Raw genomic sequence first — 27,159 nt, forward strand, 5'->3', positions numbered from 1 at the left:
GTCTTTATGTAGAATAAATAGATGTAAAGTGGGGCCTTTGATTCCACAGGGCTCCCCAAGGGTGCTTCATGGAAAGGTAGAGATTTAAATTTAGTTTCCTGAGTTGGCTGTACTGCTCATCTCTACCAAAAGGATAGGGACCCTATTGCATTTATGTTTGTGTATCTCTAAGCTCTAGAGGCCTCTAGTACAATTCTAGGTATTGAAATATTCCTTGAGATAAAGGGAATAAAAGCAGCCAACACATTAGTGTTTACTATGTACCATTATCTCATTTAATCTTTATAACTCTATAAAGTAGATACTGTTATCCCCATCTTACCAATGGAGAACTGAGAAAGGGGGGTTAATTGGCTGAGGTCATACAGGATAAATGGCATAGGTTTAACCTCAGGCAGTCTGACTTTTGAGCTTGTGTGTTTAACCATTACACTACTCCATCTTCACTCCTTCATAGTCAAGGTAAGGGCAATGAATGCTCTGCAGAGAGAAAGGACTTGGGTTGAATTTTATCCATCAAATTAACTAAGGCAACTCATTTACATTATGTCTTCCATGTTTCTTGAGGACAAGTGAAGCTCAGGATATTAAATAATGGCTGTTAAAAAAGTATTAAATGGAGGTTATTAAATGAGTAAATAAATGAGTACTAAATAAAGGCATTAAAGAGTATTTAAAAATGTGAGGATGCCAAAAAGAAGTCCCTTCATTCAGCCTCAGGAGTAGTTCTAGGGTTCAAGGAAGTTAAGAATCACTGCTCCAAGTCAGGCTATTTCCACAGGAAAATGAGAAGTCTTCACAGCTTACTTTCTTTAATTACATCATAAAACAAAATTAGAACATACAGGAAACAATAATAGTTACATAACAGTTTACTTTATATATTTATATATAAAAAACTTTTTTTTTTTTTTTTTTTTTTTTTTTTTAGTCCAAAGATTTTTAAAGCAAAAGGAATCCTCTACTGCCACCTCGGTTTTTATTTATTTTAAATAACCCCCCTCCCCCGATCCCCAAGCGCCAAAAGTACTGGGTGGAAACAGTCACTTGGAGAGCTAATGGAACCTGGAGCTAAGTCACCCTGTAGGCAACCGTGTCGGCTCCAGAGATTGGTTAGCATTTGGAGCAGGCCTGGTGGAGAAACAAGCAAGCAGCAGCTCTCACACACTGCAGCACTCCAGGATAGGTCCTACGGCTTGGGAAGGAGGGGATCAGATCCTGCTGTCAACCACTTCTGCATTTTACCCCCCTCAGGGGAGTGAGTGGGGGTGGGGGGTGCAGGGATGAAACAGAGCCTGGTTTGAAGATAAAAATGTCTCCAACAGCACCATTTACCCATCCATCTCTGTCCCTGAGCAGAGTCTGACAGGCATGGGTAGTCCTCACAGTTCTCTGAGCTCTGCACAGGCCACATTATTCGGATCTGTGCTCTCAGGGTCACTGGAAGGTGGGCAAAGGTGAGCAGAGCAGCTGAGAAATGCACACAGCAGGTTACCTGGAAACAATTCCTGGGAGAAAAAAGGAGGAGGCCAGAGTAGGAAGCATCTGAAGGCCAAGTCATAAAGCAGGAATGGAGAAAAACAAAATTAAGAAATGCAAACTTAAGAAGGCCACTCTCCACTCTCCTCCTCTTGTCAAAGGGTGACAAATTAAGAAGTCACCCTTTGGAGTGGGTAGTAGAGCCACAGCATGGTGAGAAAGGATGTGAGTAGCTTCTGAAGAGCACGGTCTCATGGATCTTGTATATGTGCCAACACGCTATGAGAGTTAGAAGTTAGTTGTAATTTGGAAGTAGGGTGAGGAGGAGAGTGAGAAGAAATCAAAAGCTCATCCCTTCCTGCACTATTAGAAATTAATAGTCATCAGAGAAGCACAAATTATTCTTAAGGGAAGGAAAAAACTAATGTAAACCCAGGAAAGCAGCAGCAAAGGTTTCACTTATTAAAAATCTATTATATAGCACTAGGAAAATTATTTGTTCATAGGGGGAAAAAAGTAATTAATCAAATCATGCCAGTTAGAGACTTTTTCAAGTTAAGATTTTCTAAGACCTTAGGTTTTCATTCTCTAGTGCCATAAAAAAAGAAAAGAAAAAGAGTAGAATAATGACTTCAAGGGCTGGGAAGGTTTAGATTAAGGTAAGAAACACATATGTGTGTGAGCAGCAAAGTAGTACAGATCTGAATTAATGAGATAATGGCAAGAGAAACTTAGTGAAGCAAAGTTTTCTTTTCTTTTTCTTTTTTGTGAGATGGAGTCTCGCTCTGTTGCCCAGGCTGGAGTGCAGTGGCGTGATCTCGGCTCACTGCAATGTCCGCCTCCTGGGTTCAAGTGATTCTCTTGCCTCAGTCTCCCAAGCAGCTGAGATTTTGTATTTTCAGTAGAGACGGGGTTTCACCATATTGGCCAGGCTGTTCTCGAACTCCTGACACCTTGTGATCCTCCCACCTTGGCCTCCCAAAGTGCTGGGATTACAGGCGTGAGCCACTATGCCTGGCTGCAAAATTTTCTTCCAATTTAACAAAAAAGACATCACTTCAAAAATGATCCTTGGTTCTTGGGGCATGGCAGAAGAGAAAAGGTAAATGTATCTGGATACCTCTCTTCTCCCATCTCTTCCTAGGGTAAGGACTGTCATTTGCTGCTCATCTCTCCAGTCCTAGTACCAAAACCATGCCCAGATGCAGCTGGGGCGCACTTGTGGTTCCTTCGGTGGTGCCAAAACCCATCTGTTTGATTGGTTACGTGTGTAGAAAGTAGGAGACCTCTTTGCCAGTAAAAAGGGGTGGAGTTCATCAGAGAGGAAAGGAAAATGTACCCATGTGTGACGCAGCCATCTCTATGTATTCAGGACAGATGCTGTACCTGAGGCAAAGTACCCCAATTCTAGAGCTAATTATCTGCTTTATTTGAACCTCGTCTATCATTTTCCCATGCCAATTCTTCAAAATAAGACTATAAAACACAAAACAGAAAGGACTATTGATAGGATTTTGCTTGTTCATTGTTCTTCGTAAAAGAGCAATAAACCACCCTGGCTGAGGAATTACTGAGACTCAACCTCTGTAAACTGAACTTCACAAGCACTTATTTAAAAACATGAGGCAGAGATGGAAGAAGGGCATATGGACTTTCTCTTAACATCCCACAGGGAAGTTTGCCCTAATTCTTTTTCTTCTGAAAATTAACTCTCTTGGACTCCAAAGATCAACTCAGCTTTGCCTGAGAGGTTATGTACTGACCTTCCTAAAGATCAAAAGGTTTCAGAGACACTGAATTGATGCATCTAATAAAAATAGATGCAACAGGTAGATGTGACCTGAGGGGGAAGCTACAGAAGCCCATCATGTAAGAAGCTCACTTGCCTCTTATGGTACTTTCAGGCAGGTAGAATGTTTATCCTGGGCCGGGCACAGTGGTTCAGGCCTGTAATCCTAGCACGTTGGGAGGCTGAGGTGGGCAGATCACCTGAGGTTGGGAGTTTGAGACCAGCCTGACCAACATGGTGAAACCCCATCTCTACTAAAAGTACAAAATTAGCCGGGCGTGGTGGCACATGCCTGTAATCCCAGCTACTTGGCAGGCTAAGGGAGGATTATCGCTTGAACCCAAGAGGCGGAGGTTGCGGTGAGCTGAGATCTCACTATTGCACTCCACCCTGGGTAACAAGAGCAAAACTCCGCCTCAAAAAAAAAAAAAAAAGTTTATCCCAAGTGAGAAGGCAAGGTTAGTAACCTAGTAACCTATGTTCTTTGCTGGAGAATCAAAATGTCAAAGTTAGGGCACTTGGATACAACCCAATTTTATTCCTAAACTACCTGGGCTAATTATACCCTACTGATACGGTTTTATACAGCTCTCTGTATCTTCCAATCGTACATTAAAATTTATGATAGAAACTGGCCAGGCGCAGTGTAATCCCAGCACTTTGGGAGGCTGAGGCAGGTGGACCAGTTGAGGTCAGAAGTTCAAGACTAGCCTGGCCAACATGGCAAAACCCATCTCTACGAAAAACACAAACATCAGCTGGGCGTGGTGGTGGGCACCTGTAATCCCAGCTTCTTGGGAGGCTGAGATAGAAGAATCACTTGAACCTGGGAGGCAGAGGTTGCAGTGAACCGAGATTGTGCCATGGCATTCCAGCCTGGGTGACAGAGTGAGACTCTATCTCAAAAAACAAACAAAAAAAACCCGATAGAAATAAAGGCAAGGAAAGGCTGGGACTCCATTTTTCCCCATTATCCTTTTACTGCTTTAGAATTCTTTGGTCCAATATCATTAAAGGGGAGAGAAGTTCTGTCTCAAGAACTCCAACCAAACATCCTACATTTCTTCTCAAACAGGACTTGGCTAATTCACAGTGCCTGGGTTTGAGGTGGCTAAAGATTCTAGGACTGGCAGGCAGATAGAGAGGCAATCTTTTTGTAAAATGATTCAGAGCGCAAACATACGATCGAAGAGAGTCTGTCAGCCAGAAGATACAACCAGGATAAAAGCCTACCCTTAAATCATATACATAAGGAGGAAAAAGGAAAAATAGAGCAATTTTCTTTAAACCCCTCCTCTCCCTGGTAGTGACTGGCATGAGCAGTCTGTGACTTTCAGCACAATAAACAGAAAACGGCCAAGGGTCAACCATGACCCATGAGTGCTCTTCTAACAACACAGTCACCTAAGGACATGCTGACTAAACAAGCAGGCAGGAAGCCACTCTCTTCTTTACAGTGACACTCATACTTTCTAACAACTTCAAACCAAGACAGGTTTCATCACGTATTTTGTTTAGTCCCCCATGGCATTACTGGGCTATCAAACTAGTAACAATGCATTTTTTTTTTTTCTTTTTTTTTTTTGAGATACAGTCTTGCTCTGTCACCCAGGCTGGAGTGCAGTGGCGCAATCTCGGCTCACTGCAACCTCCACCTCCCTGAGCCTCCTGAGTAGCTGGGATTACAGGCACCTGCCACCACACCTGGCTAGTTTTTGTATTTTTAGTAGATACAGCATTTCACCATCTCGGCCAGGCTGTTCTTGAACTCCTGACCTTGTGATCCACCCACCTCGGCCTCTCAAAGTGCTGGGATTACAGGCATAAGCCAACACGCCGGGCCGTAACAATGCATTTTATAAGGCAATTAGAAGAAATAAAAGAATGTCGCTACTGAAACATTATGGCTATATTAAATAACTCTGATAGTCTGGAAAGCCCAAAATAAAGCATCGTAAATTTACTAGGTTTCCCTATAAAATGTTTGATACAAGGGATATGTGAAACTTCTGACTTACATGTCTGCTAAATCAACTTAATGAATGTGGAAATCAAACTGGAAATTTGCAAAAGCTACTTAAGGAATACTTTTACCTTCAGTAAAGATAAGAGCAGAATAGGAGAAGAAAATATTTTTTACACAAAGCACAATATGCTTTCGTATTCCAAATATTGGAAAAAGGGCTAAGGCCATATCCCTTTCTTCCTCATATCCAACAGTTTGCTTTTAAACTCAATTCAAATTCAGTATGCAAACACCAAAGACCACCCAGTGAAAAATGGCCTGAGCCACCTGACAGTTACTGAACTTAAGGCTGCCCATGAAAGCCCCTGGAGTAGGAGAAGGATTCAAAAAGGAAGCTAGACTGGAGACATCTGAGAGTAAATCAGCAGCATTATTGAGGGTGAGATGGAGGCTTTAAATAGAGGGAAAGGATGGGTGTGGGAAGGAAATGGTGGAAATCAGTGCAAAAATAAGCTGCAGTCAGCTCAGTGGGGCTGATGAAAAGGATGAAAAGACACTGATGTAGCAACTGATGCTGGAAGATGTAAGGTATGAGATTAGGGGAAAAGCTGCTTAGAAAAGAGATGATTTGGATGTTCAAGAACTTTCTCCAGAGACACTACAGTAATTCCTCCTTGCCCACCTGTAGGTTTATGGCAGTAGCTTTGAGGGTACCTTCTAACTTACCCCCAAATCTCTTCTCTCTGTTCACTCTGGTTTTTTTTTTTTTTTCATTAAAAAAGGCCTATTTTGGAGTGGCTATGAAGTTAAGACAAACAGATCAATTAGTTTTTCCTGTAAAGAATTTTTCCTACATTAAGCCTTACTGAATTTTGAAAAGTATCCCAGATGTTAAGGGAGGAAGCATTATGTTCAGATGTCAGGCTCCTTTCCACCTGACCAAAACTTACCATGCTCTGTGTTCTCAAAGTCCTACCATATTCATCAGCTGGTGTAGGCTGCAAATCAGCATAAGAAAACGTATTTCCTTCCAAGCCTGATGGGCCCGAAGTTTTCTTGAGAAAGGAACAAGGCTTCTGCCTGACAACATACAAGCCAGTGCTGCACACCCGAGTCTTCATTCTCTCTCACTTGACTCTGTCCTCGGCACAAACAGGCTGGAATTTGCTTTAATAGCAGGGATACCAGAGCAATTCCCCATGGACCTGCCTGTGGGTAAACCCTTTGAGTAGAGAAACAGCATTTCCAAGATCGTCATGAACTGACGAATAGGGTCTTTTAAACTTATCTTTTAAGTAAAGAAGTACCTTAAAAGCCTCAACTTAGGCAACTCAAATCCACACTCACCAATCAATCTGGGTTTTATGGTCAATTTGTACAGGCACTAAAACAACAACAAAACACCTTAAACTTTAAAGCAGATGGCTCCTAAATAGTTATCTCCTTTAGTTTTGTTTGAATGAGTAACCTAGACATCTGAATATTATCAACCACATCTGGAAGTATGTGTGCATGCACATATGTATTTGTACGTGTAGGGGTATAGCCAAGAAAGTGAGTTTCATGTCAAAAATTATATTCCTTATAAGGTAATCTGAAAGAGAATAAGGGGAAAGGGGAATGAATAAACAAGTAATTTGCACTTTTAAAGGGGCACAATCAAACAGGATTTAAAATAAATTTAATATGATAAATATTGATGGATAGTATAGACTTCTAAGACCCTTTCATCCAATTGCCTTCTAAATCAATGGATAAATCAGACTTTATTCTTATATATGCTGGTACAATCAGCAACTGCAGCATTAAAACAAGCCTCTTAAGCTGGGTACAGTGGCACACCCCTGTAGTCCCAGCTACTTGGGAGGCTGAGGTGGGAGGAAGGCTTGAGCCCAGGAGTTTGATTCCAGGCTGGGCAAGATAGCAAGATCCCATCTCTAAAAAAAAAAAAAAAAAATAAATAAATAAATAAAATAAATAAAACAAGTCTTTCAATAGTCTGGATCACATAGAATATTAATATTATGATGGACTGAACATTCATGTCTTAAAGGACCTCCCCTCAAAATCACCCTACTAAAAATCACACTGGGTTTCTAATCTTGGGGTTTAGAAATTTACTTCTCATGCTTTAAAAACTCATTTTACTTCCTTTATCCTCTGATTTTTTTGGGGGACAGAGGGTGCTGCTTCTTGGACTCTGAGTCCTGGACACTAAATTCCTCCCTCAGTTCTAGTGCCCAGGCTGAGCAGAGACACTAAATCCCCTACTACTTCCTCTCAGTGTTCTCTTTCAGCTGCCTCAATGCTTCACCTGGCTATATTCATACTTCACTCAGAAGTCTGGAGCAAGGCTGGGCATGGCAGCTCACGTCTGTAGTCCCAGCACTTTGGGAGGCTGAGGCAGGTGGATCATTTGAGGTCAGGAGTTCAAGACCAGGCTGGCCAACATGTGAAACCCCATCTCTACTAAAAATACAAAAATTAGCCAGGCAGTAGTGGCACGCGCTTGTAATCCCAGCTACTCGGGAGGCTGAGGCAGGAGAATTGCTTGAGCCTGGGAGGTGGAGGTTGCGGTGAGCCGAGATTGCGCCACTGCACTCCATTCTGGGCAAGAGTGAGAACCCATCTCAAAAAAAAAAAAAAAAAAAAGACTGAGGCAGAAAAGAGAGATGACTGACAGGTTATGGGAAGGTTCTGGCCCTTTGGGGTGCCAACACTAGATATGAATCCATTAACACTGACATACAATTGACCAGCTGTTATACAGCCATTCTTGTATCCCTGAAAAGCAGAAATGGGGGAAAAGAGAGAAACAGACAGCTCCTCTAGTGGCATTCCTGTTAAAACAGCCTCATAGGTCAGAGATGCCACTGATCACTCCTAGATTTCAGTAAATATATAATAACATTAATCATTAATGTATGAACTTGGGTGGTAGGGACTTTCAGGCTCTGTTTTGTGATTTATCATTTCCACTCTTTCCTAATAATACATCTCTTTCTTTCCTTTAAAGTTGGTGGAGTCTGACAGAAGGAAAAATGTATAGGGGGAATACTGGGGATACCATGCAAATTATCATATATCAGAAGATAAAATAGAAACCAAAAGGCAGCATCTGTTTTCATCAAAATAGTCAATTTCTTCTCATAACTTTTCTTGCTTTCATTATAGTTTCCTTTCAGATTGGCAAAGATTCAGGCAGGGTCCCCTAATGGTAAAATTTAGAATTAAAAAAATATTTATTGATAATATATTTTTAAAAAATGTTTGGTAATCCCAACTAATCATTCAAAATGCAAACTGTAAACACGACAACAGCAAAAGGGTAACAATTGAGTGAGTAAGCAGACTGAACAGGTGACAGACTGAGCAAAAGTGTGGAGGGGGAGCAACAGAGAACGGAAGACAGGTGCACAAGTGTGCTACAGACAGTGACAATTTGAGTGTGTAAGAATTACATTTGGACCACAGTGATTTCAATGCAACCATTTAGGAAACCTCTGGGCCAAATACTAAAACACAGGAGGAATGGATGAGCCTTCTTTGTGAGCATGCTCAGCATGTTGGTATGGAAACAAGGAAGCATAGAAGCTCTGTAGTCACAATGAATGTCTACCATTTCTAAGATGTGAAGAAATTTTCTTTCTGGTCCCTGGGTACATCATATATTGTCTTTCCATGCTTTTCTTGACCCCGGAGGACAGCAGATGCTGTTCCAAAATCCCCAAAGAAACCCCTAGACATAAATTTAAAAACCACAGTAGCATTAATGCTGGGTTTGCTGAAATGCCCCTCCCTCTATCTTGGCCTATGATTTTCTTCTGGGCACCTCAAAAGGAATGGTTAAATTTTACCAATCTACTTGATAAAGCCATCACAAACTTTAGTCCCATGGTCACAAAGCTAGAGTGGATGGGGGTAAGGTTGTGTATGTGTATGTATGTGTGGCTCTGGGGATCTGGACACTGCCCTCCCTCACTTTGTAACCCTTGCCCAGAACACTGGGGTCGCTTCCACTGGAGAGACTCCACGGTAGCTCTAGAAGTGTCATTAAATACTCAGTTCGCCAAGGTTGACCACCTCCATTGTCATAGGATGATGCAGCATCTGCAGAAGCGCTGTCTGCTGCCCCCTACTGATGGGGGTGGAGTGACAGGTGCGAAGTAGGCGTGGACTTTAATATTGGGTAAATGGGTCTGAAACAAGACAGAAACATTAAACGTTTAAGAGAGAGGGCTTAAACAGAAAGAGCAATGTTGCTTCTCAGAAAAACTACCGAGGGGCTCAATGCACATGAAACCAGGGCAAAGGCTGAGCATCAGTCAGGATGTTAGAGGGCCTGGGTTCTACTTTGTTCCATCCTAGGTTGTTCTAAATGACCAGAACAACTCATATAACTTTGGTACCTGTTTGTGTAATAATAAAACTGAGGGCTGGGCGTGGTGGCTCATGCCTGTAATCCCAGCACTTTGGGAAGCTGAGGTGGGTGGATCACGAGGTCGGGAGATCAAGACCATCCAGGCTAACATGGTGAAACCCCCGTCTCTACTAAAAACACAAAAAAATTAGCCAGGCGTGGTGGCGGATGCCTGTAGTCCCAGCTACCCAGAAGGCTGAGACAGGAGAATGGCATGAACCTGGGAGGCGAAGCTTGCAGTGAGTGGAGATCATGCCACTGCGCTCCAGCCTGGGTGACAAAGCGAGACTCTGTCTAAAAAAAAAAAAAACTGAGGAAAGACATCATATTAATTTCTTATCTTCTCCAAAAAAGGATTTCCAGTTGGATTTTCACAGCTGAAAGAAGCTACATTGAGTTTTTGGTTGTGTTTTTTTTTTTTTTTTTTTTTTTTTTTGAGACGGAGTCTCACTCTATTGCCCAGCCAGGCTGGAGTGCAGTGGTGCGATCTTGGCTCACTGAAACCTCCACATCCCAGGCTCAAGCGATTCTCCTGCCTCAGCCTCTGAGTAGCTGGGATTACAGGTGCGCACCACCACGCCAGGCTAATTTTTGTATTTTCAGTAGAGACGGGGTTTCACCATGTTGGCCAGGCTGATCTCGAACTCCTGACCTCAAGTGGTCTGCCCAAGGATTGGGAGATGGAAGAGATTCCTGACAGCCAGGCAGTCTAGGAACACTAATACAAGTAGGCACGTAAGAGGCTCTGGTTGACCTGTGGCTCTTGCTCTCTTTGGTGAAGAAAAAAAATGGTTGTAAGGCCTCCCCCAGCGCAATTATGCTCACAGTCCTCTATGTCTGAAGAGGGAAAGAGGAACTGAGGCCACTTGGAACTCAAGATGAGGTTTGGTACTCTTTTATTTGCTCAAGGCCATATGGCCAACATGGATTTTTTTAGAGGTTGGTATTTTTTTTGAGATGGAGTTTCATCTTGTTGACCAGGCTGGAGTGCAATGGTGCGATCTCGGCTCACTGCAACCTCTGCCTCCTGGTTCAAGCGATTCTCCTGCCTCAGCCTCCTAAGCAGCTGGGATTACAGGCACCTGCCACCAAGCTCAGCTAATTTTTGTATTTTTAGTAGAGATGGGGTTTTGCCATGTTGACCAGGCTGGTCTCAAACTCCTGACCTCAGGTGATCCTCCTGCCTCAGCTTCCCAAAGTGCTGGGATTATAGGTGTGAGCCACCGCGACTGGCCTAGAGGTTGGTATTAAGGGCCTGAATAAGCACACTGTCTTTCCTACAGCAGGTGTGAAGCAGATATTCCAATAAACATCTGTTGAGCAGAACAATCTAACACACAGATTCATCCGGCTTTTTAAAACTTCTTTTTCGGCTGGGCACGGTGCCTCACGCCTGTAATCCCAGCACTTTGGGAGGCTGAGGTGGGCGGATCATGAGGTCAGGAGATTGAGACCATCCTGGGAAACAAACATAGCAAGACCTTGTCTCTACAAAATAGTTTTTTAAGGGTGGGCATGGTGGCTCACACCTATAATCCCAGTACTTTGGAAGGCCAAGGCAGGCAGATTGCTTGAGCTCAGGAGTTTGAAACCAGCCTGGTCAACATGGTAAAATGCTGTCTCTACAAAAAATACAAAAAATCAGGCTGGCATGATGGCACGCACCTGTAGTCTCAGCTGTTGGGAGGCTGGGATGGCAGGATGGCTTGAGGCTGGGAGACAGAGGTTGCAGTGAGCCAAGATCGAGCTACTGCACTCCAGCCTGGGTGACAGAGGAGACCCTGTCTTAAAAAATGAAAAAAAAACTCACAAGTTTTTCATAAAATTAGCTAGGTGTGGTGGTGTGTGCCTGTAGTCCTAGCTACTGGGCACGCTGAGGTGGGAGGATCATTTAAGCCCAGGAGTTCGAGGCTGCAGTGTGCCAAGAAGGTGCCACTGCACTCCTGCCTGGGCAACAGAGTGAGATCCCATCTCTTAAAAGAAAGACAGAAAAGGTAAAAATCTATGTCTACTTTACTTGTTGTCTTAAAAAATGTGAATCCCAGGAAAAGGGCTTAATGTGAAACACAATTACAAATTAAATTCTTAAATCCCATTTAACTAAACACTTTCTCTGTTATTCCTTTCTTTCCTTCAGAACAAAAATGTGGCATGTGCTTTTTTTTTTCTTTCTTCAATCTGAGAATGTTATTAATCCCTAGACATTATTAGAGAGAGACTGCTGGGAGGAGACCTACTTTTCTTCTCTTCAGTGGGTCTTTTCCTCCTAAATTTCCATCTCTGGAGCCAGAGGGAAAAACTATCTGTCCTTAGGTTTGCACTTTTTTTTTTCCCCTTGTTAAATGTTAAAGTAAATATAAAAATCATAGGAACCTAAATTTGAAAAAAGAAAAAAAGAAAAGAGAGGAAAGTGCTGAGAACACTAGAGCTGGAGAGTTATGTAGCCATTTTTACCCTGAGTCTCTTGATTCCAGCCCGTGTGATTTGCTGGCAGTCATAGAGTTCTATCCGCTCAAGGCTGTGACAGCTCTTCAAGTGCTCCAGGGATGCATCTGTGATTAGTGGGCAGTTGTCCAGCTCAATCACCTCCAGCTGGTCATGGGCACAGGCCCCATTCCCCAGGTGACGAATTCCATCATCTGTGATCAGCTCACAGTGCGATAGACTCTGCAGCCAAACAGAGCAAGGAAGGATGTTGAAATATCTTCTGGCATTCCTCTAGCCAGAGGCTTGTGTAAATTGGAAAGGAAACATTTTGGTTTGATTTTGATGAATATGGAGCTGACACTAGATCCAAGTGGTGAAATTAAAAAAACTGGAGATAGTGGGGTTATGCTTTTGGCAATCAGTGATTGATATTTTGATGTGTGATTCTAAATATATTTTATAAATTCATGTAATGACTATGAACTAGTTCATAAACAGACTAAGACAGCCTTAAAAATTACCCCTTCTGCAAATTAACACTTTTCTTCTCTACAGGGATAAATGGGAATCAAGCTTTTCATGCACACAGTTTTCTGGAATTTGAACTAAATATTGAATATCTGGTTCAGAAACATGCCCCAACAATTAATTAGCTGAAGATTTTTACAGCTGTCAGGTGTGATCATCTCATCACATCATCTCTTCATCAATATTTATTAAATCCCTGATCCTGGGAAACTCAAAAACCTTGACCCAATTTTGGATAGTACTGTGCCACCGAACACCAAAAATGAGCCTGGATACAGAACAGTCACCCAGAATGCCTTCCTCTAATGTCACTGAAAGTAGGAGCAGAACTCCCCTTAGTAAAGCTTTGATTGGTTCTTAAAACCAGTATCATTAAGACCAGTAACATTTGATCTTAAGGTGAAGCAAATTGTATTTTGGGCCATCTCATCCCCTGGATCTCTAGAATTTAAACATCATTCAGGTTGGAGTATAAGTTATCTGCAAAAGAGAACTCGTAGGTTCCAAGGCAGTTTTCAGTCTTCAAGCATTGATATAGAAAGCATTTAATTTTTTCAGTTTTTTTTTTTTTTTTTGAGACGGAGTCTCGCTCTGTCACCCAGGCTGGAGTGCAGTGGCGCAATCTCGGCTCACTGCAACTCCGCCTCCTGGGTTTACGCCATTCTCCTGCCTCAGCCTCCCGAGTAGCTGGGACTACAGGCGCTCGCCACCTCGCCCGGCTAGTTTTTTGTATTTTTTTTAGTAGAGACGGGGTTTCACCGTGTTAGCCAGGATGGTCTCGATCTCCTGACCTCGTGATCCGCCCGTCTCGGCCTCCCAAAGTGCTGGGATTACAGGCTTGAGCCACCGCGCCCAGCCAACTTTTTCAGTTCTTATCTGTTTCCTACTTCACTCAGGTACTCCTTTGGTTCTCAGTAAGCTGGCAATTTGGAGAAGCATCCTTTCCTAAAATGGTAGCCAGACACTAAGAGCCGCGTTCTTGAACTGTAGCACTGGCTTTTGATTAAACCCAGTAAACACATAAAATTTTCAAAGTCAAACTCACCAATACTTGAAGTCGAGGACAGTGTATAGAAAGTTGGATTAATGTGCTATCTGTTATCTGAAAGAAATACACATGTTGATTTCAGGTATTATCCAAATACAATCCTGAGTCATACCTGATTCTTGTTTTTCCTTTTGGTCTTGCTCTGTTGCCCAAGCTAAAGTGCAGTGGGGTGCAATTATAGCTCACTGCAGCCTACAACTCCTGGGCTCAAACAATCTTCCCACCTCAGCCCCCTGGGTAGCTGGACCAACAGGTACAAGCCTCCAGGCCTAATTTTTTAAATTACTTTTTTTTTTTTTTTTTGTAGAGACAGGGTTTCCCTATGTTGCCCAGGCTGCTCTTGAATTCCTGAGCTCAAGCAATCCTCCCACCTCAACCTCCCGAAGCTCTACAGGCCACCATGTGCGATCACAGCTCACTGCGGCCTCAACCTCCCAGGCTCAGGCTATCTTCCGGCTTCAGCCTCCTGAATGGCTGGGACTACAGTTGCGCACCACCATGCCCAAGACATTTAAAACTTTTTCTTGGGCAGAAACAGGGTCTTGTTATGTTACCCAGACTGGTCTTCAACTTTTGGGCTCAAGCAATCCTCCTGCCGCGCCTCACAAAGTGTTGAGATCACAGGTGTGAGCCACTGTACACAGCAGCCCCTACCTCATTTTTTTATTTTTTTGAGACAGTCTCTGTCGCCCAGGGATCTCGGCTCACTGCAACCTCCACCTCCCGGGTTCAAGTGATTCTCGTGCCTCAGTCTCCCGAGTGGCTGAGATCACAGGCTAGATTTTTTTAATTTTTTGAGATGGAGTCTCGCTCTGTTGTCCAGGCTGGAGTGTGGTGGCACAAGCTTGGCTTACTGCAACCTCCGCCTCCTGGGTTCAAGCGATTCTCCTGCCTCAGCCTCCCAAGTAGCTGGGATTACAGGCATGTGCTACCATGCCCAGCTAATTTTTGAATTTTTAGTAGAGACGGGGTTTCACCATGTTGGCCAGGCTGATCTCGAACTCCTGACTTCAGCTGATTCACCTACGTTGGCCTCCCAAAGTGCTAGGACTACAGGCGTGAGCTACCATGCCCGGCATATTTTTAGTAGAGATGGGGGTTTGCCACGTTGGCCAGGCTGGTCTCGAACTCCTGGCCTCAGGTAATACACCCGCCTAGGCCTCCCAACGTGCTGGGATTACAGGAGTGATCCACCAAGCCCAGCCCCCATACCTCATTCTTGACTCCATTTCTAGTCCAGACATTTTAATAATCAATCATCAAATAACAGAATCTTTCGGTTTAAATCGCATCGGCTACCTGAACCTGTTCTATGAGAATCCACTCAGGCTACATTTGAACACATCTAGTCATCTCTAGTCTTCATCTTTAGACAGCTCTATTCAAAATCTGTTTTATTTTTTAAATGAATCAAAATCTGTCCCCTTGGTAGCTAGTTGTGGTGGCTTGTGCCTATAGTCCCACCTGCTAGGGAGGCTGAGGCAGGAGGACTGCTTGAGGTTAAAAGTTCAAGACCAGTCTGAGCAGGGCCAGACATGGTAGTTCACGCATATAATCAATCCCAGCACTTTGGGAGGCTGAGGCCGGTGGATCACCCGAGGTCAGGAGTTTGAGACCAGCCTGGACAACATGTTGAAACCCTGTCTCTACTAAAATACAAAAACTAGCTGGGCATGGTGGCGGGCATCTATAATCCTAGCTACTTGGTAGGCTGAGGCAGGAGAATTGCTTGAACCTGGGAAGTGGAGGTTGCAGTGAGCCAAGACTGAGCCACTGCACTCCAGCCTGGGTGACAGAGTGAGACTCTGTCCTCCCCACCCCACGCTGCAAAAAACAAAACAAAACAGTCTGAGCGATAACAGCAAGAAAAAAAACAGTCTGAGCGATAACAGCAAGACCCTGTCTCTAAAAAAATCTGTCCCCCAGAACGTCTACTTGCTGGACTTTGTTCTATCTCCTTAGAATCATCGGAGTAAGGAATCAGAAGATAGTGCTCTATGAAAAAAATTAATGTTGGAACATTCTAAAATTTTTAATAAAGCATGCCACTACTCAGTATTGATAACTTGGGTTATTTTCCCAAGGGTGGCAGCCAGGCACTGCTGGAATCTGGGTTAACTATGAACATTCAGGTAGGAAGAACAGTTTTCATGGTTATGTTAGGACTGAAAGTAAATCAGCACTTCTTTTCAAATTCTTCTCCAACTCTGAGTTTATTATTTTCTAGTACACATAGCTTCACAGGGGCTAAAAAATGGTAGAGAAAGGGGTTGGGCAAGCAGGCAGGCATGTCCGTTCAGAAGGAATAACACGGGAAGGACATAGAGGACACTCAGGCGTGTATAAGATAAACGGATGTGAACAAGTTTTAGTTTAGTAAGAACTAATAGCTGTTAAGCAGTGCCTATAAAACATGTAATTTTTTAGAAAGTGGCTTTTACGGCCGGGCATGGTGGCTCATGCCTGTAATCCCCACACTTTGGGAGGCCGAGGCAGGCGGATCACGAGGTCAGGAGATCGAGACCATCCTGGCTAACATGGTGAAACCCTGTCTCTACTAAAAATGCGAAAAATTAGCCGGGCGTGGTGGCGGGTGCCTGTAGTCCCAGCTACTCGGGAGGCTGAGGCAGGAGAACGGCATGAACCCAGGAGGCGGAGCTGGCAGTGAGCTGAGATAGCGCCACTGCACTCTAGCTGGGGTGACAGAGCGAGACTCCGTCTCAAAAAAAAAAAAAAAAAAAAGAAAGTGGCTTTTATGGTTACTGACATATCCTCCCTTTATTTTTACCATTAAAAAATTAATTGCTCTTTCTTTTATTTATTTATTTATTTATTTATTTATTTTTTTTGAGACGGAGTCTTGCTCTGTAGCCCGGGCTGGAGTGCAGTGGCCGGATCTCAGCTCACTGCAAGCTCCGCCTCCCGGGTTTACGCCATTCTCCTGCCTCAGCCTCCGGAGTAGCTGGGACTACAGGCGCCCGCCACCTCGCCCGGCTAGTTTTTTTTTTGTATTTTTAGTAGAGACGGGGTTTCACGGTGTTAGCCAGGATGGTCTCGATCTCCTGACCTCGTGATCCGCCCGTCTCGGCCTCCCAAAGTGCTGGGATTACAGGCTTGAGCCACCGCGCCCGGCCTGCTCTTTCTTTTATAGAGTCCCATCTTGGAAGTTTTTCCTTGGTCAATTAATAATCTCAAAGTTCTTAAAATTGTGTTAATGTGGCTCACGCCTGTAATCCCAGCACTCTGGGAGGCCAAGGCAAGTGGATCACCTGAGGTCAGGAGTTCGAAACCAGTCTGGCCAACATAGTCAAATCCTGCCTCTACTAAGAATACAAAAAATTAGCCGGGCATGGTGGCACATGCCTGTAATCCCAGCTACTTGGGAGGCTGAGGCAGGAGAATTGCTTGAATCTGGGAGGTGGAGATTGCACAGAGCTGAGATCGTGCCATTGCACTCCAGCCTGGGCAACAAGAGTGAAACTTCATCTCAAAAAAAAAATAATAATAATTAAAAAATAGAAACTGTTAATCAGGAGATCAGTTTGGCTTAAAGGCAGAGTTCCATGCAGAGTTAGGTCTCTAGGGCTAATGATGCCAGGGATCTAGGATACAGCAAAGCTAAAGAAAGGCAGTGCTGGCCGGGCGCGGTGGCTCAAGCCTGTAATCCCAGCACTTTGGGAGGCCGAGACGGGCGGATCACGAGGTCAGGAGATCGAGACCATCCTGGCTAACACGGTGAAACCCCGTCTCTACTAAAATTAAAAAAAAAAAATTAGCCGGGCGAGGTGGCGGGCGCCTGTAGTCCCAGCTACTCGGGAGGCTGAGGCAGGAGAATGGCGTGAACCCGGGAGGCAGGGCTTGCAGTGAGCTGAGATCCGGCCACTGCACTCCAGCCTGGGCGACAGAGCCAGACTCCGTCTCAAAAAAAAAAAAAAAAAGAAAGGCAGTGCTATGTAGATCAATGTGATGGGGCTTTAATTATTTCCTAGTATCTTAACTCTACAGGTCTAAGGAAATATTTTTAACAGCTTTATGGCCTGAATGCTTGGGCCTCCTTTCTCTGTAGTGGCAACCTGATTGATGACATATATTTCCACAGTTCTGTAACATGTACCATGAGCACCTCTGCCTGGAAGATACCTTATTTAATGGAGAATCTGCAATGCTGTCAGGCACTACAGTATCCTACATTAGGGTAGGGAATTGGACATTCTGATGTTGTGTATTATCTAAGTGTCTAATGTACTTCTGAATTAAAATCTATAATCTTACCTGAACACACTCTTCCAGGTCCATCTTTTCAAGTTCATGGCAATTCTACAAAATACAAAACCAAACATTACAGTACAAACATTTAAAACATGAGAAACATTTAAGGCCAGAAAACTAAGAGGTAATATTAAATACACTGATAAATTCTTTGGTGTTTCAGAGCTAGTGTGATGCTAATTTTTTTTTCTTTCTTTTGAGACAAGGTCCCACTCTGTCACCCAGGCTGGAGTGCAGTGGGTGTGATCATGGCTCACTGCAGGCTCTGACTCCCTGGGTTCAGGTGATTCTCCCACCTCAGCCTCCCAAGTAGCTGGGACTATAGGAATGTGCCACCACATCTGGCTAATTTTTGTATTTCTTTTTCTTTTTTTTTTTGAGACGGAATTTCGCTCGTTGCCCAGGCCAGAGTGCAATGGCATGATCTCGGCTCACTACAACCTCCGCCTCCCGGATTCAAGCGATTCTCCTGCCTCAGCCTCCCGAGTAGCTGGGATTACAGGCATGCGCCACCATCCCTGGCTAATTTTGTATTTTTAGTAAAGTCAGGGTTTCTCCACGTTGGTCGGGCTGGTCTCGAACCCCTGACCTCAGGTGATCCACCCGCCTTGGCCTCCCAAAGTGCTGCGATTACAGGCGTGAGCCACCGTGCCCGGACTTTTGTATTTCTTATTGAGATGAAATTTCGCTGTGTTGCTCGGGCTGGGCTCAAACTGGGCTCAAGCGATCTGCTTGCCTTGACCTTCCAAAATGTTGGGATTACAGGCGTGAGCCACTGCACCCAAGCTATGTCCTCCTTTAGTCATGCCATGTGCTGGCCCCCACCTAATTAGTATTCTATCGATCTGCCTAAAAGCAAACAACCATCCCCTTGTCCCATAACACTGGTCAAAGTCAGTATAATTTTAAATACTACCATATAGTAATTTGTAAACCCATCCAAGTATTAAAATATTCAGGAGAATACAGAAAATCTACTAAAACCTTTCCATTTAAAACCAGACATGTAGTTTCTTTCAATATTACTTTCTTTTTTTTTTTTTTTTTTTTTTTGAGACGGAGTCTCGCTCTGCTGCCCAGGCTGGAGTGCAGTGGCCGGATCTCAGCTCACTGCAAGCTCCACCTCCCGGGTTTACGCCATTCTCCTGCCTCAGCCTCCTGAGTAGCTGGGACTACAGGCGCCCGCCACCTCGCCCGGCTCATTTTTTGTATTTTTAGTAGAGACGGGGTTTCACCGTGTTAGCCAGGATGGTCTCGATCACCTGACCTCATGATCCGCCCGTCTCGGCCTCCCAAAGTGCTGGGATTACAGGCTTGAGCCACCGCGCCCGGCCCCAATATTACTTTCATTCACTAGTCATATACCAAATAACCAATAAGTTTTTTCACAAAGTACCAAGAAGCACCTGCTTAATATATTATGTTATGAAATTGTGGAGAATCAAGTCTCATGGATGGGTGCAGCCGCTCACGTCTGTAATCCCAGCACTTTGGGAGGCCAAGGTGAGCGGATCACTTGAGGTCTGGAGTTGAAGACCAGCCTGGCCAACATGGTGAAACCCTGTCTCTACTAAAAATACAAAAATTAGCTGGATGTGGTGGTGCATGCTTGTAATCCCAGCTACTCAGGAGGCTGAGGCAGGAGAAATGCTTGAACCCGGGAGGTGGAGGTTGCAGTGAGCCGAGATCGTGTCACTGCACCCCAGCCTGGGTGACAGAATGAGACCCCATCTCAAAAAGTTAAAAAAAATTTTTTTAAAAAGTATCATGAAGGGGTTTAATATTCTCCCATGCATGTGTGCATTTCTAGAGCAGTTTGTATTTTTTCTGGTATCAGCAGGTCTGTAGCTATAGCATGAAACCCTGTCTCACACACCCAATTCTGCTAACATTTCACATTTCCCTTGCTACTTGTTCTTCTGAAATAAAAAGTCCTAACAAAACCTATGGAAACAAACCTATGGAACCAAAAGAAAATACTTACCCTGGCTAGAGTGGTAAAGCCCACATCTGTTAATTGAGAACATCTTGCCACTTCCAATATTCTGTTAAAAAAAAAAAACACACACACACACAACACACACACACACACACATACAGTGAAAGTCAAGCTCTTAGTCCCTGAAAACTGAGTTTATTAAAACAGTAAGATTTACAAAAACAATCTCCTATTCTCTAAGGACTTTATAATACAGAATGACATTAACAACTAAGCAAGTCTGTATACAGATCTTGCCATTCATTTTCATGCAGTCATCATAAAGTGGTCCTGTAAATATCACATTTCAGGGTGATGCAATCAATGAACACAGAAGAATATAACTGAAGCTTGTAGTTAATACCAAAATGCATGAAATGCATTAAAAGCCTTCTTCATGGCATACTGCTTACCCCCAGAGGGCAGCCTGCTCCTAGAAAACAAAGGAAATGGAGATACTCTATTTCAGTTAATCACTTGCTGAAATGAATTATTTTCTTTCCTGTTTTAGAAGTAGATTCACTTAGATTTAAATTGCTTTAAAAAAATGTGACAGGCTGGGCATGGTGGCTCATGCCTATAATCCTAACACTTTGGGAGGCCGAGGCAGGCGGATCACCTGAGGTCAGGAGTTCGAGACCAGCCTGGTCAACATGGTGAAACCCCATCTCTACTAAAAATACAAAAATTAGCCAGGTGTGGAGGCACCCGCCTGTAGTCCCAGCTACTCGGGAGGCTGAGGCAGGAGAATCGCTTGAATCCTGGAGGCGGAGGTTGCAGTGAGCCAAGATCCTGCCACTGCACTCCAGCCTGGGTGACAGAGCGAGACTCCGACTCAAAAAAAAAAAAAAAAAAAGTGACAAAGGGGCTGCTTAATTACAGGTCTGTCCCAAATATGAAATTCTAGACTTGTGAAAGCTTCTTGCTTTCTCCTACAGGCTCCCAGGGAGGCCCAGTAGACAGGGAAGCTGAGCTGGCAGCCATTCACCTCTTATTAAGCAACTGTTAAACTCCAACCTAAATACCAACCACAGGATTGGGGAATCAAAAGTAGCTCTCTTCTGTGAAAAGTTGGGTGACCTTCGTATAATGGTAACAATGAACATGTTTGTTTATAAAACTCTCACTACTGAAGCTGAAAAAAATTAAAGTATAGGAAATAATTATCAACCAAAAATCAATGAGAAATGGATGACAGGGTGCTGTGGCTCACACCTATAATCCCAGCACTTCAGGAGGCTGAGGCAGGAGGATCACTTGAGCTCAGAAGTTCAAGACCAGCCTGGGCAACATACCAAGACTTCATCTGTATAAAAAAAATTTAAAATTTCTGGCCAGGCACGGTGGCTCACGCCTGTAATCCCTGCAATTTGGGAGGCCGAGGCAGGTGGATCACTTGAGGTCAGGAGTTCGAGACCAGCCTCGCCAACATGGTGAAACCCTGTCTCTACTAAAAATATAAAAAATTAGCCAGGTATGGTGGTGGGCACCTGTAGTCCCAGGTATTTGAGAGGTTGAGGCAGGACAATCATTTGAACCCAAAAGGCGGAGTTTGCAGTGAGCTGAGGTCATGCCACTGCACTCCAGCCTGGCAACAGAGCAAAACTCCATCTAAAAAAAAAAAAAAAAAAAAAAAAAAAAATCAATTTTTTTTTTTTTTTTTTTTTAAATTCCAAGAGATGGCCAGATGTGATGACTCATGCCTGTAATCCCAGAACTTTGGGAGGGCAGATCATCTGAGGCCAGGAGTTTAAGACCACCCTGGCCAACACAGCAAAACCCAATCTCTACCAAAAATACCAAAAAAATTAGCCAGGCATGATAGTGCATGCCTGTAATCCTGGCTACTCTGGAGGCTGAGGCATGGAAATTGCTTGAACCTGGGAGGAGGAGGTTACAGTGAGCCAAGATCATGCCACTGCACTCCAGCCTGGGCAACAGAGCCAAACTCTGTCTCAAAAAAAAGAAAGAAAGAAAGAAATGAATGCTACCTAATGGGAAAACATGATCTGACTGGAACATAACTTTTGATTTTCACGGTTGAGAGCTTTTCCATTCTAACAATGTAATGAACTGTACAGGAAGTTGGAGCTGAAGACTCCTCTCTCTAAAGTCGAAAAGGATAATGTGTAAGATTTTCAGAGAGGTTTGATTACCTCCCTAGCTCCTGAGGAATACTCTAGGCTTTTGATATTACTAATTTTGACCAACAGGTCTATGTTCTCTTAAGAAATTTTGATATTGTAGGCAAAAGTTTTTTTTTTTTTTTTTGAAGACAGAGTCTCTCTCACTCTGCCACCCAGGCTGGGAGTGCAGTGGTGCAATCTCAGCTCACTGCAACCTCCGCCACCCGGGTTCAGGCAGTTCTCCTGTCTCAGCCTCCCGAGTAGCTGAGATTACAGGAGTGGGCCACCACACCTGTAATTTTTGTATTTTTAGTAGAGACCAGGTTTCACCATGTTGACCAGGCTGGTCTCAAACTCCTGACCTCAGGTGATCCACCCGCCTCAGCTTCCCAAAGTGCTGGGATTACAGGCGGGAGCCACTGCGCCTGGCCACAAAAGTTCTTTCAACAATTATGGTTAGGCCAGGTAATCATCAGAAAAAAATTTCTGAAAGTTTTATAGCTTTACAATGATTTTTTTTTTTTTCCGAGACAGAGTCTTGCTCTGTTGCCCAGGCTGGAGTGCAGTGGCCGGATTTCAGCTCACTGTAAGCTCTGCCTCCTGGGTTTACACCATTCTCCTGCCTCAGTCTCCCGAGTAGCTGGGACTATAGGCACCCGCCACCTCGCCCGGCTAGTTTTTTGTATTTTTTTAGTAGAGACGGGGTTTCACCATGTTCGCCAGGATGGTCTCGATCTCCTGACCTCATGATCCGCCTGTCTCGGCCTCCCAAAGTGTTGAGATTACAGGCTTAAGCCACCGCGCCTGGCCTACAATGATTTTTATACGTAAGAAAAGTGGCTTCATAGGCTCAGGAGCCAGAGCTCCTGGGTTGAATACTTGTTCCTACACTAACTAGCTGGGACCTCGAGCAGGTTACTTTGTCTCTTTGTGCTTCAGTTTTCTCATCTATAAAATGGCGATAAGAAGGCTGGGTGTGGTGGCTCACGCCTGTAATCCCAGCACTTTGGGAGGCTGAGGGGGGTCAGATCATAAGGTCAGGAGACCATCCTGGCCAACATGGTGAAAGCCATGTTGTCTACTAAAAATACAAAAATTAGCTGGGTGTGGTGGCGCTTGCCTGTAGTCCCAGCTACTAGGGAGGCTGAGGCAGGCTAATTGCTTGAACCCAGGTGATGGAGAGTGCAGTGACCCCAGATTGCACCACTGCACTCCAGCCAGGGTGACAGAGCAAGACTCTGTCTCCAAAAAAAAAAAAAAAAAAAAGTGGTAATAGTGCTTATATGGTGCTATGAAGATTAAACAAATTATTAATGTTATTGAGCAAGAGTCTCACTCTGTTGCCCAGGCTAGAGGGCCGCGGTATAATCTTAGCTCACTGCAGCCTTGACCTCCTGGGCTCAAGTGATCCTCTCACTTTAGCCTCCTGAGTAGCTGGGACTACAAGGCACACACCACCATGCCTGGCTAATTTTTTATTTTTTGTAGAGACAGGGTTCCGCCATGTTGCCCATGCTGGTTTCAAACTCCTGGGCTCAAGCGATCTTTTAGCCTCGGCCTCCCTAAATGCTGGGATTACAGGTGTGCGCCACAGCACCTGGCCCTGAATTAGTATTTGTAAAGCACCTAAAGCAACACCTAATTTACAAGTACTACGTAAGTTTATTTTAGAGAACAAAAAGTGTAGCGAGGTGTGGTAGCGTATGTCTTTAGTCCCAGCTACTCCTGAGGCTGAGGTGACAGGATCACTTGAACCCAGGAGATTGAGGCAGGCCTACCCAATACTGCCTCAAAAGACAATAATAGGCTGGGCACAGTGGCTCTCGCCTGTAATCTCAACACTTTGGGAAGCTGAGGCGGGAGAATCCCTGGAAGTCAAGAGTTTGAGGTCACCCTGAGCAACACAGCCTGATCCCGTCTCTACAAAAAGTAAAAAACACAGCATTCTTCAAACTGAGGAGCCAGAGAGAAATAAGGCTGTTTTAAAAGCCCATCAGTACAAAAGAGGTACTCCTGTAACAGTGTTTTTTATTTTTAAACATAGTACCCCCTGCTATGTACCTGGTATCATTACTATGACATAAATTACCTCAGTGTGGACCTTTAAAAACTACTTTGAGAAAAGAATTATATAAAAGCATTAATAAGAAAGAATACTTTCCTATCTCAAGTAATAAAATGTTGATTTTTTTTCTAGTATGGATAGCAAGTAGTGGAATTTGGGGATTGTCACCCCTTGGTTCACGCCAATTACATGAAATCAAATGAGGTACAAAAAGCAAGTAGGTGGGCATCTAAAAGGTGCTTAACTACCTTAACATTTCAAAGCGGCTGCAATGTCTACCTTAAAATTCCAAAGTTCCAAGGAAGAAATATGGGTGAAGGAAACTTTTTTGTTCTAAGATTTTTTTGAGCTAAACAAGAAATGTTTACCTAAGCCGTGGGCAGTTCTGACCTAGAGCATTCAGGATGGCATCTGTGATGTTGGAGCAGCCAGAGGCACAAAGGGATTGTAACTTATGGCACCCTCTGCATATAGTAATGAGACCTTCATCTGTGATTTGCTAAAAAACAAGAGCAAAAAAATTCATAGACATTAGTATCTTAGCAAAACAAAAGAAGAAAAATGACAGCTCTGTGAAAATAATCACCAAAAAGGAAATCAAGACATGCTCAACACATTCATCAGATAGCAGACCTAAAAGAAAATGAACACACGTTGTTTCTTCCTTCCAGTTCCTGATTTAGTCTGCAAGAGGATCTATGCTCATCTTTGGTGCAAAGGGAAGAAGCTATAATATAATTCTGTTAAAAGCTAAAATGGAATTCTAATGGAACTGGGATCAGCATGGGGTACATCATAGTTTAGGTTCAATTAAATAATTTTATTTATTTATTTATTTATTATTTGGAGATAGAGTCTCACTCTATCACCCAGGCTGGAGTGCAGTGGCGCAATCTTGGCTCACTGCAACCTCCACCTCCCAGGTTCAAGCGATTCTCATACCTCAGCCTCCCGAGGAGCTGGGACTACAAGTGCACGCCACCATGTCCAGCAATTTTTTTTTGTATTTTTAGTAGAGACGGGGTTTTGCCATGTTGGCCAGGCTGGTCTCGAACTCCTGGCCTCAAGTGATCCGCCCACCTCAGCCTCCCAAAGTACTTGAATTACAGGCTTGAGCCACTGTGCCTGGCCTCAATTAAACAATTTTAAAACCTAGAAAAAAGATAAGGATGTAAGTATTTTAGTAGTATAAATATATCTAAAAGTTCAAATTGACACTGATAAGTTAGTGAAAAAAATTAAACTGTGGATGACAGTTGCAATCTTGTATCAGTCACAGCATCCATTTACTTCTGTATTTTAGTTTTATAATATAAAGAACATCTAATTTATGGAAATAAAAGAGTTGTATCTAACTCAGACACAATTTTGTACTTTTTACAAGTTATTAGGCTGGGCGCAGTGGGTCACACATGTAATCCAAGCACATTGGGAGGCAATGGAAGGGGAAGGGGAAGGGAAGGGGAAGGGGAAGAAAAGGGGAAGGGGAAGGGAGAGGGAAGAGGAAGGGAAAGGGAAAGGGAAGGGGAAGGGGAAGGGGAAGAGAAAGAAGGGAAGGGAAGGGAAAGGAAGGGAAGGGAAAGGAAGAAAGGAAGGAAAGAAAGGAAGAAAGAAAGGAAAGAAGAAAGGAAAGGAAGGGAAGGGAAGGGAAGGAAGAGAAGAAAGAAAGCAAGAAGGAGGGAGGGAGGGAAGTTAGTTATTGGGGCCAGGCATGGTGGCTCAAGCCTGTAATCCCAGCACTTTGGGAGGCCGAGGTGGGTGGATCACGAGGTCAGGAGTTGGAGACCAGCCTGGCCAAGATGGTGAAACCCGGTCTCTATTAAAAACACAAAAATTAGCCAGGTGCAGTGGCAGATGCCTGTAATCCCAGCTACCTGGGAGGCTGAGGCAGGAGAATCACTTTAACCTGGGAGATTAAGGTTGCAGTGAGCCAAGATTGCGCCATTGCACTCTAGCCTGGGCGACAGAGAAAGACTCCTTCTCAAAACAAAAGAAAATAGAAAGAAAAAAAAAGAAAGTTAGTTATTGGTCACGCATGGATGGTAGCTTACACCTGAGCTCAGAAGTTCCAGAACAGCCTGGGCAACATGGCGAAGCCCCACCTCTATTAAAAAAAAAAAAAATTATAAATATATATAACAATTAAAAATTAAAATAAAAATTATTCTAAGTTATCTTACTTTAATTTAAAATGAAAACGAATATACATTCAAAGATGTTACATATATACTTTAAAAATTTTTGTAAATTATTTTATTTCTTCCATGATGATTTAGAGGGACTATCTTTAAACCAGTACAAATATTTCTTCTTTTATTTTTTGAGAGGGAGTCTCGCTCTGTCACCAGGCTGGAGTACAGTGGCGCAGTTTCGGATAACTGCAACCTCCATCTCCAGGGTTCAAGCGATTCTCCTGCCTCAGCCTCCTGAGTAGCTGGGCATAGGCAAGTGCTACCATGCCCGGCTAATTTTTGTATTTTTAGTAAAGACAGCGTTTCACCATGTTAGCCAGGCTGGTCTCGAACTCCTGACCTTGTGATCAGACCACCTCAGCCTCCCAAAGTGCTGGGATTACAGGCATGAGCCACCCTGGTACAAATATTTCATAAATAATATCTGGTTGTTTTCTAACCAACTGAGTAATTTGTTGCACAATAAGCCACCTCACATCAAAGATGTTATATTTTTAAAAATAATACAAGCACACATGCCTACAGTCCCAGCTACTCAGGAGGTTGAAGTGAGATGACCACTTTAGCCCAGGAGTTCAAGGCCAGTCTGGGCAACATAATGAGACCACCCGCAACTCCCTTAAAAAAAAAAAGGAAAGAAAGAAAGAAAAAAAAAAAGAAAAGTTACATATAAACATCTTAATACGGTGGATACTATCAGCAATTCAATTTGTCCTCCAGATTGACTAATTTTGTGTAGGCCTAAAAATAATAGCTCTCTTCTCATCTCTGTTTAATAGTCATGTCCATAAATTACAAGGACAACTGAAAAAACAAAATCCCACAACTTTTAATATCCACTGCTTAAATCATGTTTTCAATATCATGCAACT

The 27,159-nt window shown here is 43.6% G+C and overlaps 2 protein-coding genes across 5 annotated transcripts in view; both read right to left on the reverse strand.

The window, feature by feature from the left end:
* CACNB1 (calcium voltage-gated channel auxiliary subunit beta 1) overlaps window positions 1-27,159 on the reverse strand; it is a 240,425-nt gene that overhangs the window by 78,554 nt on the left and 134,712 nt on the right. The window lies entirely within an intron of this gene.
* The window catches only part of FBXL20 (F-box and leucine rich repeat protein 20), a 160,043-nt gene continuing 133,674 nt past the window's right edge, over window positions 791-27,159 (reverse strand). For all 4 annotated transcript variants that reach the window (XM_050762759.1, XM_050762761.1, XM_050762763.1 and 1 more), the window contains 6 exons: window positions 24,464-24,594; window positions 19,911-19,971; window positions 17,930-17,974; window positions 13,655-13,711; window positions 12,109-12,321; window positions 791-9,433 (listed from right to left, as the gene is read on the reverse strand). In XM_050762759.1, the coding sequence (XP_050618716.1) occupies window positions 9,326-9,433; window positions 12,109-12,321; window positions 13,655-13,711; window positions 17,930-17,974; window positions 19,911-19,971; window positions 24,464-24,594 (615 nt within the window). In that variant the 3' untranslated portion in view covers window positions 791-9,325. The remainder of the gene's footprint in view (window positions 9,434-12,108; window positions 12,322-13,654; window positions 13,712-17,929; window positions 17,975-19,910; window positions 19,972-24,463; window positions 24,595-27,159) is intronic.

Source organism: Macaca thibetana, chromosome 16, assembly GCF_024542745.1.
Source record: "Macaca thibetana thibetana isolate TM-01 chromosome 16, ASM2454274v1, whole genome shotgun sequence".
Taxonomy (NCBI): Eukaryota; Metazoa; Chordata; class Mammalia; order Primates; family Cercopithecidae; genus Macaca; species Macaca thibetana.